Source organism: Anomaloglossus baeobatrachus, chromosome 2 (assembly GCF_048569485.1).
Source record: "Anomaloglossus baeobatrachus isolate aAnoBae1 chromosome 2, aAnoBae1.hap1, whole genome shotgun sequence".
In the NCBI taxonomy this organism is placed as follows: Eukaryota; Metazoa; Chordata; class Amphibia; order Anura; family Aromobatidae; genus Anomaloglossus; species Anomaloglossus baeobatrachus.
The window spans coordinates 478,839,907-478,858,247 of NC_134354.1; the positions used below are offsets into that span (position 1 = coordinate 478,839,907).

At 45.6% G+C, this 18,341-nt stretch overlaps 1 protein-coding gene across 3 annotated transcripts in view; it reads left to right on the plus strand.

The window, feature by feature from the left end:
* MITD1 (microtubule interacting and trafficking domain containing 1) overlaps positions 1-11,386 on the plus strand; it is a 41,959-nt gene extending 30,573 nt beyond the window's left edge. For 2 of the 3 annotated variants that reach the window (XM_075334245.1, XM_075334247.1), the window contains exon 7: positions 10,510-11,386. In XM_075334245.1, the coding sequence (XP_075190360.1) occupies positions 10,510-10,605 (96 nt within the window). In that variant the 3' untranslated portion in view covers positions 10,606-11,386. The remainder of the gene's footprint in view (positions 1-10,509) is intronic. The other variant, XM_075334246.1, reaches the window with a different exon arrangement.
* Positions 11,387-18,341: the final 6,955 nt, after the last annotated feature.

Consider the following 18,341-nt stretch of genomic DNA (forward strand, 5'->3'; position numbering starts at 1 on the left):
TCTACTCAGCAGCGGGGGTTCCACCATCTTAACCGCAACCCACAGGTGGCGTCACACAAATGACTTTAATCTCCCTTGTAAATACTCCCCATTAAAAAAGCACCCAGGGCACGGGACCACAAAAGTGACACTCCCCAGTTGTACAGTGCCCGGGACCGAGTCAAGTACCCCATTCCCTGGGCGACACACATAGGCAGACCTGCACTTACACCTAAAGTGCCTATATGCACACATAAGGAATTTCAATAGGGACCGTATACCCAGAAACTTACACCATATAAATTTGTATATATGTATATACAAATTTATAAATATATTACTAGCTGTACTACCCGGCTTCGCCCGGGTTAATAACTGTTGTTAACAAAATAGAATGTATTAACAAAAGTGTATTCTGCACACAAAAACCACAAAACAAATAGATATAAATGTAATTATTAAAAGGCAAAAACTAAGCTAATAGAAGCATTTCACAACATATATTTCAACACCACAGATATTCCACACAGATTTAACATCCTATGACCTCACACATACTGAGAATGTCCTTTGTTGCCTATATTAACCAATCAGAGCTCAGATTAATTAACTGTAGCAAAATAGATGCTAAGCTGTGATTGGTTGCTATCGGCAGCCTGATAAATCTCCAGGCAACAGAAAGCCCTCCCCCCTGACAGTATATATTAGCTCACACATACACATATAGACAGGTCATGTGACTGACAGCTGCCGTATTTCATATGTGGTACATTTGTTGTCTTGTAGTTTGGCTGCATATTAATCAGATTTTTATTTTTGAAGGATAATACCAGACTTGTGTGTGTTTAGGGCGATTATGTGGCGAGGTTGGTGTATGTGTGGTGAGATGTGTGCTTAGGGTGGTATATGTGTTCAAGCACGTGATAGTGTGTGGCGCATTTTGTGTGTGTGTTCATATCCTCGAGTCCGGTGAGTATCCCATGTCGGGGCCCCACCTTATTAACTGTACGGTATATACTCTTTGGCGCCATCGCTCTCATTCTTTAAGTCCCCCTTGTTCACATCTGGCAGCTGTCAATTTGCCCCCAACACTTTTTTCGTTTCATTTTTTCCCCATTATGTAGATAGGGGCAAAATTGATTGGTAAATTGGAACGTGCGGGGTTAAAATTTCGCCTCACAACATAGCACCCAGCGCTGCCTGGGATAGTAATTGTCTCTCTGTTTCTCTCCCATTCTCTGTCTGTCTCCCCCTCTGTATATATCTCTCTGTCTCTCTATCTCTTTCCCTGTCTGTCTATCTCTTTCCCTGTCTGTCTATCTATCTCTGTCACTTTCCCTCTCTTTCCCTGTCTCTCTTTCCCTGTCAGTCTGTTTCTTTGTCTGTGTCTGTCTCTTACCCTGTCTATGTCTGTTTCTTACCTTGTCTGTGTCTGCCTTTTTCCCTGTCTGTGTCTGTCTCGTTACCTGGCTGCATTGTGACACGCCAACATTCCATATAAGGGCGTGGCTGCGCACTCTTCTGAATTTCTGGCTGCACTGTGGCTCCCAGCTCCATTCGCTTTAATGGAGGCAGGTTTTTTGGTGAATAACTGTAAAGAGCGGGGTTAACATTTCCCCTCAAAACATAGCCTATGACACTCTCGGGGTCCAGAAGTATGAGTGTGCAAAATTTTATAGCTGTAGCTGCGACGGTGCGGATGCCAATCCCGGACACACACACACACACACACACACACACACACACACACACACACACACACACTCATCTTTATAAAATAGATAAAAATACACTGTGTGCAGAATTATTAGGCAAGTTGTATTTTGAGGATTTTTTTTGTATAAAAAGTATCATGTGATCAAAATACTCATTTGCCTAATAATTCTGCACACAGTGTAGATATATAGATATCTATCTACAGTGTCTTGCGAAAGTATTCGGCTCCCTTGAATTTTTCAACCTTTCCCCACATTTCAGACTTCAAACATAAAGATAAAGAAAAAATTATTTCATGGTGAGGAATCAACGAGTGGGACACAATTGTGAAGTCAAACAAAATGTATTGCTTTATTGCCATTACACACACACACTCAGGCACATTCTTCTCACCTGTCCTCCGTTCCCTCGGTGTCCTCTCCTCAGTGGCATAACTAGAGTCTGATGGACCCGGTGCAGGGTTTGAGCCTGAGCCCTCCCCCACCCCCACATGTTCGTTAGATGTATGGGTAATTGAAGCATTCTAAATTCTATAAAGACAGCCCCCCCCACCCCCCCGGCATTGAGAGCTGTGTGATAAGGTCAGACACATCAGTCTTATCAGATCACAGAAAGAAAGTCAGTTGTCATTTTTCTTATGCTTATGATTGGGCATCGTCATGCAGGGGAAAAATTAGACACCCTCAAATAAGAATTTGTTTATTCGCTGTTCGTTGTTATTCTAATGTAAATTAGTATAAATAACTTAACAATCTAATATCTTCAGAATGGAGATGAGAAATAAAACATTTTATTCAGATCTTCACCCATGCTGTGGTGATGTGGCCAGTTTAGCATGTAAGAAATGCTGAAAGGTCGTCTTCAGTACCACAACTTAGTGAGCAGAGTGTTGATCTCAGAGCATGATGAAACGGAAAGCAAGAACTAGAACCGCTTCGATCGGGGATGGGAACAGCTCTGAATTCCTTCTGTCTTGTTTGTTTTTGGCTTTGTGCGAGCTGTTAGAGCTTTTTGTTGGATTCTGAAACTCATATACTCGTGGCCATGTCTAATAACAGTCTGTTTCTGACTATATTACATTGCTAAATTTAATTTTATTTAAATTTAAAGGAACATAAACACATAAAATGGCAAAAAATACATTCTCAGCAATGCCTTTCCTAATCTTCCATATTTTTTTTTTTTTTACACCCTAGTCTGCCTCATGAGAAACATACCAGAAATCTCTAAGGGTACCTTCACACTTTAGCGATGCAGCAGCGATCCGACCAGCGATCTGACCTGGTCAGGATCGCTGCTGCATCGCTACATGGTCGCTGGTGAGCTGTCAAACAGGCAGATCTCACCAGCGACCAGTGAACAGCCAGCAGCGACGTGCAAGCGACGCTGCGCTTGCACGGAGCCGGCGTCTGGAAGCTGCGGACACTGGTAACTAAGGTAAACATCGGGTATGGTTACCCGATGTTTACATTAGTTACCAGCGCACACCGCTTAGCTGTGTGTGCAGGGAGCAGGAGCCGCGCACACTGAGCGCTGGCTCCTTGCTCTCCTAGCTACAGTACACATCGGGTTAATTAACCCGATGTGTACAGCAGCTACATGTGCAGAGAGCCGGAGCCGGCAGCACAGGCAGCGTGAGAGCTGCGGAGGCTGGTATCTAAGGTAAATATCGGGTAACCACCTTGGTTACCCGATGTTTATCTTAGTTACCAGCCTCCGCAGCTGCCAGACGCCGGCTCCTGCTCCCTGCTCGCTTCATTTGTCGCTCTCTCGCTGTCACACACAGCGATCTCTGTGTCACAGCGGGAGAGCGCCTTTGAAGAAAACGAACCAGGGCTGTGTGTAACGAGCAGCGATCTCACAGCAGGGGCCAGATCGCTGCTCAGTGTCACACACAGCGAGATCGCTAATGAGGTCACTGCTGCGTCACAAAAAGCGTGACTCAGCAGCGATCTCGGCAGCGAGCTCGCTGTGTGTGAAGCACCCCTTAGTGTCTCAGGAGATCTGCCATGTTTCCCTCCTCCTCGCTATCCTGTGTACAGCTGTAAAGGCTCACTCACATGAGCGTATCACAGGAATGAGAGCTATAACATGGATGAGAGCTACAGTATCCGATGTTTTAGCAAATAGCCCTTGGACCAATGGTATTCTATGGGGAAGTGCCAACCAGCGTTTTTTGTTGTGTTTTTTTTTCTCATGCCAAAATGCCAGGAGAAAAAAACCCAACATGCTGCGTGTGGCAGCGTATATATCAGAAGGTGTACACTCTTTTAAGTATACGGGTGCGTGCAAAACATCGGACTGCACCCGGATGTCATCCAAGGGCAGTCTAATTTACACAGACACAGACAATGGAGAAATTAAGTTCTCCATCTTCTCCTCACCTGTAATACAATTCTTTCTTTGTCGCTCCATTGGGAGACCCAGACAATTGGGTGTATAGCTTCTGCCTCCGGAGGCCACACAAAGTATTACACTTTAAAAAGTGTAACCCCTCCCCTCTGCCTATACACCCTCCCGTGCATCTTGGGCTCCTCAGTTTTTATGCTTTGTGTGGAAGGAGGCACACATCCACTCATGCTCCCATTTTAGTCAGCAGCAGCTGCTGTTTTTATCGGTTGGAAGAAAAGAGGGCCCCCACAGGGCCCCCGGCATGCTCCCTTCTCACCCCACTAAGTCGGCGGTGCTGTTAAGGTTGAGGTACCCATTGCGGGTACAGAGGCTGGAGCCACATGCCGTTTTCCTTCACCATCCCTTAGAGGCTCTGGGAGAAGTGGGATCCTAACCGGTCATCCATTCACTGGGACCGGGCTCCCTCCGCAGCCCCTGTGGGAATCTGCCGGACAGGAGACTTTGTATCATCAGGGACAGGGCCCTGCATCTAAAGGTACTCTGTGTCCCCATGGGGACGGTGCATGGAGCGCTTGTTTCACAGACGCTGCAGCTGCTGCTGGTTTTGTGACGACCGGGACTTCCGCGCCGACCGCGCCTGTTTGTCGGCCGCGGTATTAAATTTAGTCCCCGGCTTCATGCGGCCTAGTACCATAACTCCCGCCCCCGGGCCTGCCAGTCAGGGGTAAGGGCGGGACGGTCGACCTGACGTCGGCAGTGAGGGCTGGAGCATACTTTAGGTTTCCTCCCCCCCTCACTGATCACTGTGGGGCACCAGATTCCCGCACTTTACTAGTCGCCGCCCACGGCTCCCTCCTCCCCTGAGAGCTCCGGCAGCCATTTTTACAACACATTCTGCCGGTGGAGGATTTCAGGAACGAGCTCTGCAGCTCTGGGAGACCCAAGGCAGGGAATCTGGTGGACACACCGCTTTGGGCGGTCGGTAAGCCACACCGGTCACCCGGTGCTGGTCCCCCTAGGGTGCCGAAGTGTATATATATATATATATTATATATATAATATATATATATATATATATATATATATATATATATAATATATAATATATATATATATATATATATATATATATATATATATTAATGCATGTATGTATGTATGTATGTATATATATATATATATATATATATATATATATATATATATATATATATATATATATATATAGGTATATGTATATATTTTTTCTCTGTTCGGCTGAGTTGTTTTGCTTTTGGCTATATACCCTCAGTGATCACTCTCCTAGGAGACAACAGCATGTCGTCCACAAGGAGCAAGGGCGCTAAGGCAAAGGGTTATTTTGCAACCTGTACCTCTTGTGCGGCTATGTTACCTGCAGGTTCCACCTACCCTCACTGTGAGCAATGCTCGGCCCCTGTTGCACTCGCTCAGCCGGAGCCTCGGGCACTAGTGGGACCCTCGGCTCAGGCAGACCCGCCTGCTTCCCCTGTCCATGTGGCAGGGACAGAGTTTGCAGTTTTTGCTAAGAAACTCTCTGAGTCGCTTTCACAATCCATGGCTCAGTCTATGGACAAATGGTCTGCTAAGCTACTAGAAGCCTTCCAGTCCAGATCGGTCCTTACACAGGCCCTGGGCACTGTTGGATCATCACCTCCAGGCCCCTCTCGGTCTGCGCCGCAGCGTGCTCCCGGGGTGGCCCCTAGGTCTCACGTGGAGGACTCCGGCATGGACCACAGTCCCAGACCGGCTAAGCGGGCTCGCTGGGAATCTTCCCCGACTTCCTCACGCTGCTCGGGGTCTCAGCTTGAGGACTCTCTGGAGGATGAGGCGGACGTCGCAGCTCAGGGCTCTGACCCTGACGTTGTTCTCAATCTTGATACACCTGAAGGGGACGCCATAGTAAATGACCTTATAGCGTCCATCAACCAGGTGCTAGATCTTTCTCCCCCAACTCCACCTATAGAGGAGTCGGCTTCGCAGCAGGAGAAACACCAGTTTAGGTTTCCCAAACGTACACGGAGTGCGTTTTTCGATCACTCTAACTTCAGAGATGCTGTCCAGAAGCACAGAGCATTTCCGGACAAGCGCTTTACTAAGCGCCTTAATGACACACGTTACCCCTTCCCCTCTGAAGTCGTTAAGGGTTGGGCTCAATGTCCCAAGGTGGATCCTCCAGTATCTAGACTGGCGGCTAGATCTGTGGTATCAGTTGCAGATGGCTCATCGCTTAAGGATGCCACTGACAGGCAGATAGAGCTCCTGGTGAAATCCATCTATGAAGCCACAGGCGCGTCTTTTGCCCCGGCCTTTGCAGCCGTGTGGGCACTCCAAGCTATCTCAGCTTGTCTGTCTGAGATTAATGCGGTCACACGTACCTCTGCTCTGCAAGTTGCGTCTTTGACTTCTCAGGCGTCGGCTTTTTCGTCCTACGCCATGAACGCCGTCCTGGACTCTGCTAGCCGTACAGCGGTAGCATCCGCTAATTCGGTGGCAGTCCGCAGGGCCATGTGGCTACGCAAATGGAAGGCAGACTCTGCTTCCAAGAAGTTCTTAACCGGTTTGCCGTTTTCTGGCGACCGATTGTTTGGCGAGCGATTGGATGAAATTATTAAGGAATCCAAGGGAAAGGACTCGTCCTTACCCCAGTCCAAACCGAAGAGACCTCAGCAACGTAAAATACAATCGAGGTTTCGGTCCTTTCGGCCCTCAGCCAAGTCCCAATCCTCCTCGTCCAACAGGCCAGAGAAGGGCCAGAGGAACTCTTATGCGTTGCGGTCTAAGTCACGTCCCCAAAAAACCGCCGGAGGCACTGCCTCCAAGGCGGCCTCCTCATGACTTTCGGCCTCCCCAAACCGCATCCTCGGTCGGTGGCAGGCTCTCCCGCTTTTGCGACACCTGGTGGCCACATGTCCAAGACCGATGGGTGAGAGACATTCTGTCTCACGGTTACAGGATAGAGTTCAGCTCTCGTCCTCCGACTCGTTTCTTCAGAACATCTCCGCCCCCCGAGCGAGCCGATGCACTTTTTCAGGCGGTGAACGCTCTGAAGACAGAAGGAGTTGTGATCCCCATTCCCCTTCAGGAACGTGGTCGCGGCTTTTACTCCAACTTGTTCGTGGTGCCAAAAAAGGACGGATCATTCCGTCCCGTTCTGGACCTCAAACTGCTCAACAGACACGTGAGAACCAGACGGTTTCGGATGGAATCTCTCCGCTCAGTCATCGCTTCGATGTCACAAGGAGACTCCCTAGCATCAATCGAACGCCACGGCGGTCGCGTACATCAACCACCAGGGCGGCACGCGCAGCCGTCAAGCCTTCCAGGAAGTCCGGCGGATTCTGCTGTGGGCGGAGGCCACAGCCTCCACCATCTCCGCAGTTCACATCCCGGTCGTAGAAAACTGGGAAGCAGACTTTCTCAGTTGCTAGGGCATGGATGCGTGGGAATGGTCTCTTCACCCAGACGTGTTTCGAGAGATCTGTCGCCGCTGGGGAACGCCGGACGTCGATCTCATGGCGTCACGGCACAACAACAAAGTCCCGGCATTCATGGCACGGTCTCAAGATCACAGAGCTCTGGCGGCGGACGCATTAGTTCAGGATTGGTCGCAGTTTCGACTGCCTTATGTATTTCCCCCTCTGGCGATGCTGCCCAGAGTGCTGCGCAAAATCAGGTCCGACTGTCGTCGCGCCATTCTCGTTGCTCCAGATTGGCCGAAGCGGTCGTGGTACCCGGATCTGTGGCATCTCACGGTGGGTCAACCGTGGGCGCTCCCAGACCGCCCAGACTTGCTGTCACAAGGGCCGTTTTTCCATCTGAATTCTGTGGCCCTCAACCTGACTGCGTGGCCATTGAGTCTTGGCTCCTAGCATCCTCAGGGTTATCTCAAGATGTCATTGCCACCATGAGACAGGCCAGGAAACCAACGTCCGCCAAGATCTATCACAGGTCTTGGAGGATCTTCTTATCCTGGTGCTCTGATAATGGTTTTGCTCCCTGGCCTTTTGCCTTACCCACTTTTCTTTCATTCCTTCAATCCGGAATGGACAAGGGTTTGTCTCTCTGCTCTCTCAAGGGACAAGTATCGGCGCTATCCGTATTTTTTCAAAAGCGTCTAGCCAGGCTTCTGCAGGTCCGCACGTTCCTGCAGGGAGTTTGCCACATAGTCCCACCTTACAAGCGTCCGCTGGAACCCTGGGACCTTAACAGGGTGCTAACGGCTCTTCAGAAACCACCTTTCGAGCCGCTGCGGGATGTCTCTTTATCACGTCTTTCGCAGAAGGTGGCATTTCTTGTGGCAGTTACATCGCTCCGTAGAGTGTCGGAGCTGGCAGCGCTGTCATGCAAAGCCCCCTTCCTGGTTTTCACCAGGATAAGGTGGTTCTGCGTCCTGTCCCGGAATTTCTCCCTAAGGTGGTATCTCATTTTCATCTCAATCAGGATATCTCCTTACCTTCATTTTGCCCTAATCCAGTTCACCAATGTGAAAAGGATTTGCACTCATTAGATCTGGTGAGAGCACTCCGGTTCTACATTTCTCGTACGGCGCCTCTGCGCCGCTCGGATGCGCTCTTTGTCCTTGTCGCTGGCCAGCGTAAAGGGTCGCAGGCTTCCAAGTCAACCTTGGCTCGGTGGATCAAGGAACCGATTCTTGAAGCCTACCGTTCTTCTGGGCTTCCGCTTCCTTTGGGGCTGAAAGCCCATTCTACCAGAGCCGTGGGTGCGTCCTGGGCATTGCGACACCGGGCTACGGCTCAGCAGGTGTGTCAGGCAGCTACCTGGTCTAGTCTGCACACTTTCACGAAACACTATCAGGTGCATACCTATGCTTCGGCAGACGCCAGTCTAGGTAGGCGAGTCCTTCAGGTGGCGGTTGCCCACCTGTAAGAGGGGGCCGTTTCGGCTCTTTTTATTGAGGTATTCTTTTACCCACCCAGGGACTGCTTTTGGACGTCCCAATTGTCTGGGTCTCCCAATGGAGCGACAAAGAAGAAGAAAATTTTGTTTACTTACCGTAAATTCCTTTTCTTCTAGCTCCTATTGGGAGACCCAGCACCCGCCCCTGTTCCCTTCGGGCTGTTTGTTCTTTTGTGTACACATGTTGTTCATGTTGAATCGTTTCTTTTGGTTCATGGTTTTCAGTTCTCCGAACATCCTTCGGATTGAATTTACCTTAGACCAATTTATAAGTTTCCTCCTTCCTGCTTTGCACCAAAACTGAGGAGCCCGTGATGCACGGGAGGGTGTATAGGCAGAGGGGAGGGGTTACACTTTTTAAAGTGTAATACTTTGTGTGGCCTCCGGAGGCAGAAGCTATACACCCAATTGTCTGGGTCTCCCAATAGGAGCTAGAAGAAAAGGAATTTACGGTAAGTAAACAAAATTCCCTTCTTCATGAGAATCGGATAACAGGAAACTGACACTTGGTTCAAACTTTGATCAGAGTTTGAGCCAAGTGCCATTAATATAATTGATTTGATTCTCTTGGAAGACAGAATCCTCAATCGTGTGACCCTGGCCCAAGATAACTGGTTGCAGCCGAAGCCTACACGTGTCCTAGTCACAAAATGAGTCATGCCCTGTCTCCTTGGCTAAAGGGGCAGGGTCTTGGTTTATCACAAGCCAAATATTGAACTTATCAGTAGGTGATTAAAGGAGTTGTCCTACAGAATTTTCTTTTTTGTTTTTTATTCCTGGATTGATTTCAAAATAATAAATGGGGGCATAATCGCCTTCCAGAGTCCCTGTGGATCCAGGGCAGGTCACTCTAGAGGTCTGTGCTGGCTCAAGAAAGTGGTGTCTGCCCCACTTAGAAGTCACAGCACTGCTGCAACCCATGATCATCTGTAGTGGTCAGGTGACCAGAACAATGCATCATCAGAGATACATCCGATGAGTTGCTCTTTTAGTTACATGACCACTGCAGCCAGAGGTGCTGTGACTTCCAACTGGGGCACACCGTTCCGGAAACGATGCAGACCTCCCACGTTGCCTGCAATGGATCTATGGTGGTGCTGTAAGGTGAGTATGCCTCCGATTTTCTGTTTAATCAATCGGTACCTAAATATATAATATATTTTAATCTGTGTGTTTTCAATAGTATATGTAAAATATTGGCGGATTCATAAGGCAATTTCTATTTGAGTTTAGTTTGAAAGAGGATGTACATTTCAGAAAACCTGTTTTTCCATACTCTATGGATGTAAAAGGGCTGGAATTGCGGAAGGACTAAATTTACATTTGGTATTATTTTGCTTAAGTAAAATATGAGCATTTTTGGAAATTGTGGCACTTTGAGCAACAAGATATCTGTATGGTTTAACATGTCTGCTGTGTTTTGCAGTATTGTGTGTTGCTGTGAATTTGCTAATCTAATATTTAACCTTTTTATCATCCACGTTTGTGTCCTTGTAAGTGATTGTGATTGCTATTTTGTTCCAGAGCCGGTTCTCCATTGGCTACTGTGACTATGACCTGCGGCCCTGCTATGAGACGTCAGTGGATATTTTCCATAATAATCACACTCGGAAAACATGACTAAAGTCTGTACGATGGAGTGATCGGAATTCGGCAAGTCCGGGTGAAGCTGAAATCTGTTCCTGCCACAGTGCAGGTGTATGTGTTTACTGGCATTGTTAATTTTGTGCGTGGGATAACTAATATCTTCTCTATTGTTTCTCCCGGAGTCCGGCTGTTTATTTGGAATATCCAATGTGGGAAACAAAAACGTAAAATTCATTTGTGGTTGATGTGTTTGCAGATGATAATGTACCACGGTATACTGCATGCAAACACAATACCTATATTGACAAGTGTTCTTAAACCACCCTGTGTATTTTACAGTTTTATTCATTCATGTGATATATTTGGTATATTTGGAAGTAAACGCAACATAATTTGCTTTTCTAGTTATAAATAAAAAAGGGGCATAATAATCTAATAGAGCTTTTCCAAGTGCTGTTTTGTATTGTAATGGAGTCCAGTTTCTAACTATGATCTCCGGTGTGTTTATAATGTTTCTTAATTTTATCTCCGTATTTGTTACGAATGTACTAGAGGTATTTGCTTTTGTAATCATTCTGATGATACCGATCCATACATTACCTGTAATTATGTTTTTGGGCACTTCAGAGTAATTATTTTATTACTAAAAGCCAAGCACTGAATTTTGTGGTTTTGGTGATATTATTCGCATGGCAAAGCTTTTCTAAAACGATTATTATATGTGCCTCCTTTCTTTCTGTTCTCACATTGAGAAATGTAGCGCTGTATTTTATATGTATTTATTATTTTTAATAAAAAATATATATTTGGATTTGTTGGGGTGTTTTTTTTAGCAATGATTTTATTCACATTTTTTTCAGGTTTACAAAAATACATAACACCTCACTGAAAGTATACAGTTGACACCAAAGGTTTACATACACTGTCTAAGGCTATGTGCGCACTTACCGGATTTTGCCGCAGATTTTTTGCGGTTTTGCTGCATGTTTCGCGGCAGAAAATGTTCATAACATCTCTGCAGTGAATCACCAGCAAAACCTATGGGCAAAAAAAATCCTGTGCGCACTAGGCGGAATTTGACAGCTGCATGTTTTGCTGCGGGATTCCCGCAGCAAAAACAATTGCATGTCAATTCTTTTCCGCACGTCGCTGCGGGATTTCACTACATTGACTCCAATGTTAATCGTGAAATCCCGCAGGGAATAACGCAGGCAGCAAATTCTGTGCGGTTCACTGCGTTTTCCTGCGTTATTCCCTGCGGTATTTCGCGGTTTACCACCGGTAATGTACATCGCTTGTCTGCGGTTTTGCAGGGAAGTGATGTCATTACAGGAAGAGGAAGCAAAGCAGAGGGTAAACACACACACACAGATCACACACACACACATCACAGACGTGGAACACAGACACAGACACATAGAACACACATAGAAAGCAAACGGAAATATAGAAAACAAAGAACGTGGGCTCCGCTGCATATTTACCGTCCAGTCGAGGTAAGCACACAGCGGCGGCCCGGTATTCTCAGGCTGGGGAGGGAGAGGGGCAGGGTTAATGTCCCCTGCCTCCCTCCCACCTCCCGCAGCCGAGAATATCAGCCGCAGCTGCCCCGGGACTGTCGCATGCATTATGCGGCAGCACCGGCGTGTCTCCGGCTCTTCCTGCCGCCGAGTAGCAGTGGCGGTCAGGGTAATACAAGGGGTTAATGGTGGCGGATCGCCGCCATTAACTCCAGGCTTGATTATGGCAGCGTCTGTGACAGCTGACATGATCAACCTGTAAGTAAAGTGAATAAACACACACAGAAAAATACTTTATTTTAAATAAAACAAACAAGCCTCGTTAACCCTTTTATTAACCCCTCCCGAAACAAATCTCCGGCGTAATCCACAGGTCCTGCACTGCTTACATCCAGCCGCGACTGTCACAGACACAGCGCTGAATGTATGCAGCCTCGCAGCGAGACAACAGAGGTAATTACCGGTCATTTCCCACGGCCGGTAATGTGAACTCACTGCCGACCGTGGGAAATGCAGCGATCTGTCCTCTATCTATCTGTCTGTCTATCCCTCTATCTATCCCTCTACCTATTCTTCTGTCTCTTTATCTATCTCAGAGTGAAATGACTTTTTTTTTTTTTTTTTTCAATGTGCTTTATTGCATTGAATGCAATAAAGCACATCCCAACCCGCACGCGGCAAAACCGCGGCAATACCGCGAACAATACCACGGTAAAACCGCAGCAAACCGCATGCGGTTTTCGGGTGCGGTTTGCCGCGGTTTTTTACCGCGGGTGCGGTAATCTTTGAATACCTGCCGAATTTTCTTGAGAAAATTCCATTTTCCAGTGCGCACATAGCCTAAAAAGGCACATCTGCATGTTTTCCTTACTACCTGACATGAAATCAGAATAAACCTTTCCTGTTTTAGGTCAATTAGGAACCAAAATTATTTATATTTGCCAAAAAGACAGAATAATGAGAGAGAATGTTAAGACATTTTTATTACTTTCTGCAAAGTCAAAAGTTTACATACACTACAGTTCAAAAGTTTAGGGTCACTTAAATATTTCCTTATTTTTGAAAGGAAAGCACTTTTTTTTTTTCTTCAATAAAGCTAACAAATTAAACAGAATTGCACTCTCGACATTGTTAATGTGGTAAATGACTATTCTAGCTGCCGCCGTGGTCCCCACAAAGCTTCTTATGAGCTAGATCAGACACCCCATACTTTGCACTGACGAGGGGCAAGCTCCCCGAAACACCGTGTCTGCAAATTAGGATTCTGATCTGGCATATATATCCTAAGTCATATGCAAAGGATTGTTAAAAATCCACATTTGACTTGTAGGATCGCTACTTCCAATAGGTGGCTCTGCGCTAGAGTTTGTCTCCTTTCCTGGAGAGACAATTTGAATATTTTCCAGAGGGTCATGACAGCTATAAGTCCCCTTACTGGCAGCCAGACTGGCTTGCAAAGTCTCTTTAAGGAGAATAGTGTTCCCCCGTGGTCCCCACAAAGCTTCTCATGAGCCAGATCAGACACCCCATACTTTGCACTGACGAGGGGCAAGCACCCCGAAACACAGTGTCTGCAAATTGGAATTCTGATCTGGCATATATATCCTAAGTCATGTGCAAAGGATTGTTAAAAAACCACATTTGACTTTTAGGATCGCTACTTCCAATAGGTGGCGCTGCGCTAGAGTTTTGTCTCCTTTCCTGGAGAGACAATTTGAATAGTCTAGCTGCAAATGTCTGGTTTTGAATGCAATATCTGCATAGGTGTATAGAGGCCCATTTCCAACAGCCACCACTCCAGTGTTCTAATAGTACATTGTGTTTGCTAACTATGTGAGAAGGCTAATGGATGGTTATAAATCCCTGGCAAACCCTTCTGCAAGTATGTTATCACAGGTGTAAACAGTTTTACTGATTAGAGAAGCTATAAAACTGACCTCCCTTTGAGCTAGTTGAAAATCTGGAGCATTACATTTGTTGGTTCCATTAAACTCTCAAAATGGCCAGAAAAAGAGAACTTTCATGTGAAACTCGACAGTCTGTTCTTGTTCTTAGAAATGAAGGATAGTCCATGCGAGAAATTGCCAAGAAACTGAAGATTTCCTACAACGGTGTGTACTAATCCCTTCAGAGGAGAGCACAAACAGACTCCAACCAGAGTAGAAAGAGAAGTGGGAGGCCCCGCTGCACAACTGAGCAAAAAGACAAGTACATTAGAGTCTCTAATTTGAGAAATCGATGCCTCTCAGGTCCTTAACTAGCAGCTGCATTAAATAGAACCCGCAAAACGCCAGTGTCAACGTCTACAATGAAGAGGCGACTCCAGGATGCTGGCCTTCAGGGCAGAGTGCCAAGAAAAAGCCATATCTGAGACTGGCTAATTAAAGGAAAAGATTAATATGGGCAAAAGAACACAGACATTGGACAGAGTAAGATTGAAAAAAACGTGTTATGGACAGACGAATCGAAGTTTGAGGTATTTGGATCACACAGAACAACATTTGTGAGACGCAGAACAACTGAAAAGATGCTGGAAGAGGGCCTGACGCTATCTGTCAAGCATGGTGGAGGTAATTTGATGGTCTGGGGTTGCTTTGGTGCTGGTAAAGTGGGAGATTTGTACAAGGTAAAAGGGATTTTGAATAAGGAAGGCTATCACTCCATTTTGCAACGCCATGCCATACCCTGTGGACAGCGCTTGATTGGAGCCAATTTCATCCTACAACAGGACAATGACCAAACGCACACCTCCAAATTATGCATGACCTATTTAGGGAAGAAGCAGGCAGCTGGTATTCTATCTGTAATGGAGTGGCCAGCCCAGTCACCAGATCTCAACTATATTGAGCTGTTGTGGGAGCAGCTTGACCGTATGGTACACAAAGTGCCCATCAAGCCAATCCAACTTGCTGGAAGGGGGAAGCATGGGGTGAAATATCGCCAGATTACCTCAGCAAATTAACAGCTAGAATGCCAAAGATCTGCAAAGCTGTAATTGTTGCAAAGGGAGCATTCTGTGACAAAAGCAAAGTTTGAAGGAGAAAATTATTATTTCAAGTAAAAATCATTATTTCTAACCTAGTCAATGTCTGGACTATATTTTCTATTAATTATGCAACTCATTTGATAAATAAAAGTATGATTTTTCATGGAAAAGACAATTGTCTGGGTGACCCCAAACTTTTGAACTGTAGTGTACATTTCATTAATATTTGGTACCATTGCCCTTAAACTGTATGACTTGGGTCAAACATTCTGGATATCCTTCCACAAGCTTCTGACAATAGTTGGTGTGAATTTGGGCCCATTCGTCCTGACACAACTGTTATGACTAAGCCATGTTTGTAGGTCGTATTGCTCGCACCGGCCTTTCAGGTTTGCCCATAAATTTTCAATAGGACTGGGATCAGGATTTTGTGATGATCACTCCAAAATATTGACTTTGCTATCCTTAAGCCACTTTGTAACCAGTTTGGCAGTATGCTTCGGGTCATTTTCTATTTGGAAGACCAATTTTTGTCCAAGCTTTTAAGTTCCTGGCTGATGTCTTGAGGATCTTGCTTCAGTATTGCCACATATTATTCTTTCCTCATGATGCCATCTATTTTGTGAAGTGCACCAGCCAGTCCTTCCTGCAGCAAAACAACCCAAAAACACGATGCTGCTGTGTTCTTAAGCTTCTTCAATGCTTTTCCTGTTTTCCTCCAAATGTAACAATGGTCATTATGGGCAAACGGTTCAATTTTAGTTTCATCAGACTTCAGGATATGTCTCCAGAAATTAAGGTCTTCGTTGCGGTGTGTATTTCAAAAACATTAATCTGGCTTTTTTACGTTTCTTTTGGAGTAATGGCTTCCTCGAGGCAGAGTGGCCTTTCAGCCCATGTTGATACAGTACTCGTTTCATTGTGAATAATGACACAATCTTACCAGTTTCTGCCAGCATCTTCACAAGGTCTTTAGCTTTTGTTCTTGGGTTGATATGCATGTCTGACCAAAGAACGTTCATCTCTAGTACACAGAACCTGTCTCCTTCCTGAGGGGTATGATGGCTGGACATTCCCATCTTGTTTGTACTTGAGCATAATTCTTTGTACAGATAAACAAGGCACCTTCAGGTATCTGGAAATTGTACCCAAGGATAAACAAGACTTGTGCAAGTCCACAATTCTCTTCCTTAGATCTTGGATCATTTCTTTTGACTTTCCCTTGATGCTATACAAAGAAGCAGTGTGTTTCAGGTGTGCATTAAAATACATCCACAGATGCATCTCTAACTCAGATTTTGCCTGTAAACCTATCACAAGCTTCCAAATACAGGACATCATCATATGGGCTGTGCTATATTGTTTAAAGGCATAGTACGCTTAAGTGCACTTTACACGCTGCGATATCGATATCGCTAGCGAGCGTACCCGCCCCCGTCTGTTGTGCATCACGGGCAAATCGCTGTGGCGCACAACATCGCTTACACCCGTCACACGAACTTACCTTCCCTGTGACGTCGCTGTGGCCGGCGAACCGCCTCCTTTCTAAGGGGGCGGTTCATGCGGCGTCACAGCGACGTCATACGGCAGCCGTCCAATAGAAGTGGAGGGGCGGAGATGAGCGGGCGGAATATCCCGCCCACCTCCTTCCTTCCTCATTACCGGTGGACGCAGGTAAGGAGATGTTCCTCGTTCCTGCAGTGTCATACATAGTGATGTGTGATGCCGCAGGAACGACGAACAACCAACGATATTATGAAAAGGAGCGACGTGTCAACGATCAATGATTGTTGACGTTTTTGCGATCGTTGATCGGCGCTCCTAGCTGTAACACACTGTGATGTCGCTAACGATGCCGGATGTGCGTCACTAACGACGTGACCGCGACCATATATCGTTAGCGATGTTGCAGCGTGTAAAGCACCCTATAGTGTATGTAAACTTTTGACTTTGCAAATAGTAATAAAAATGCCTCAAAACATTATCTCTCATTATTCTGGCATTTAGCTAATATAAATAATTTTGTTAATCCTAACTGATCTAACACAGGGAAGGTTTATTCTTTATCTCTCTTGCCTCTCTCTCCTTGCTTTTTTGCTGGACGGGTTGTACTTTTGATTGGCACCATTAATCTTACCACACAATGTACTGGAAAATGGGGGATCTCAAAGTGCGGTGAAATTCAGGGGAAAAAAACCCTCCATTCTGACGTTGGTTTTTGTTTGTACGGCGTTCGTTATGAAGTAAATATTCTACCGATTAGTACAATTATGGAGACCAAACCTGGCTAGTGTCTTTTTATGATTATGGTGGTAAAAAAAATTGTTACTGTTTTCCGAGACCCGTAACGTATATTTTTTCAAGCGACATAGCTGTGTGAGAGTTTTGTTTTTTTGCTACAATGAAAAAAATTGCAATTTTGGCATTTTTAGTTTTCTTTTGGTCACAATGTTTACCAGCCGGGCTATTGAATTTTATAAATTGATCAGACTTTTAGGACACCGGGCTGCCAAATATATGTTTTTAATTTTTGTAATACTTTAATTGGTAATGGGTGGAAAAAGATGGGTGATTTCAAATTTTATTTTACTCTTTTGGGGGGTGGGGGGAGTGGGGTTGTATCTTTTTTTAAAACTTTTTTTTCTTTAATATACTTTTTAATACAATTGTTAGTCCTCTTAGGGAGCTCAGACCTGCGAACAACCCATTGCCTATACTATATACTAAAATACTTTAATATTACTGGATATAGTAAAAAAAAGTCTCCACAAGCTGAGTTTCAATCATGCGCCGTGATTGGAAGCATGGAGACTTCTGCAAACCTCCAGCTAACATATCAACCCATCGGCATATCACAGGGGTGACCGATGAGCATGTTTAACAGCTCGTGCCCTCCCTGCCGCTTTGTAAATACATATGCAACGTATTAACAACAGCATTTAACAGGTTAAACGGGCACGGTTGGCGCTTTGCTCTAGCCACGGTTGTTACAAGCAAATACAGACTGTGTACAACGGATTTCAGAAAGGGGTTTAATTGCTGAGCAGTAGGTTAATGGACAATCAAATAAACTTTAATAACGTCAACTGAGCAACAATAGCAACAATTGTCTATTTTTCTTCCTTCAAGGTGATTGTAGAGGATGCTATCTTTGTGGTGCATGGCTTTGTGTCTTCACACAGTAGACCTTAACTTTCCTCTTTATGATATCATGCAATCTCCTGTCAACAACCTTTCTTTGAACCACGTTGTTGGTCCAAAAC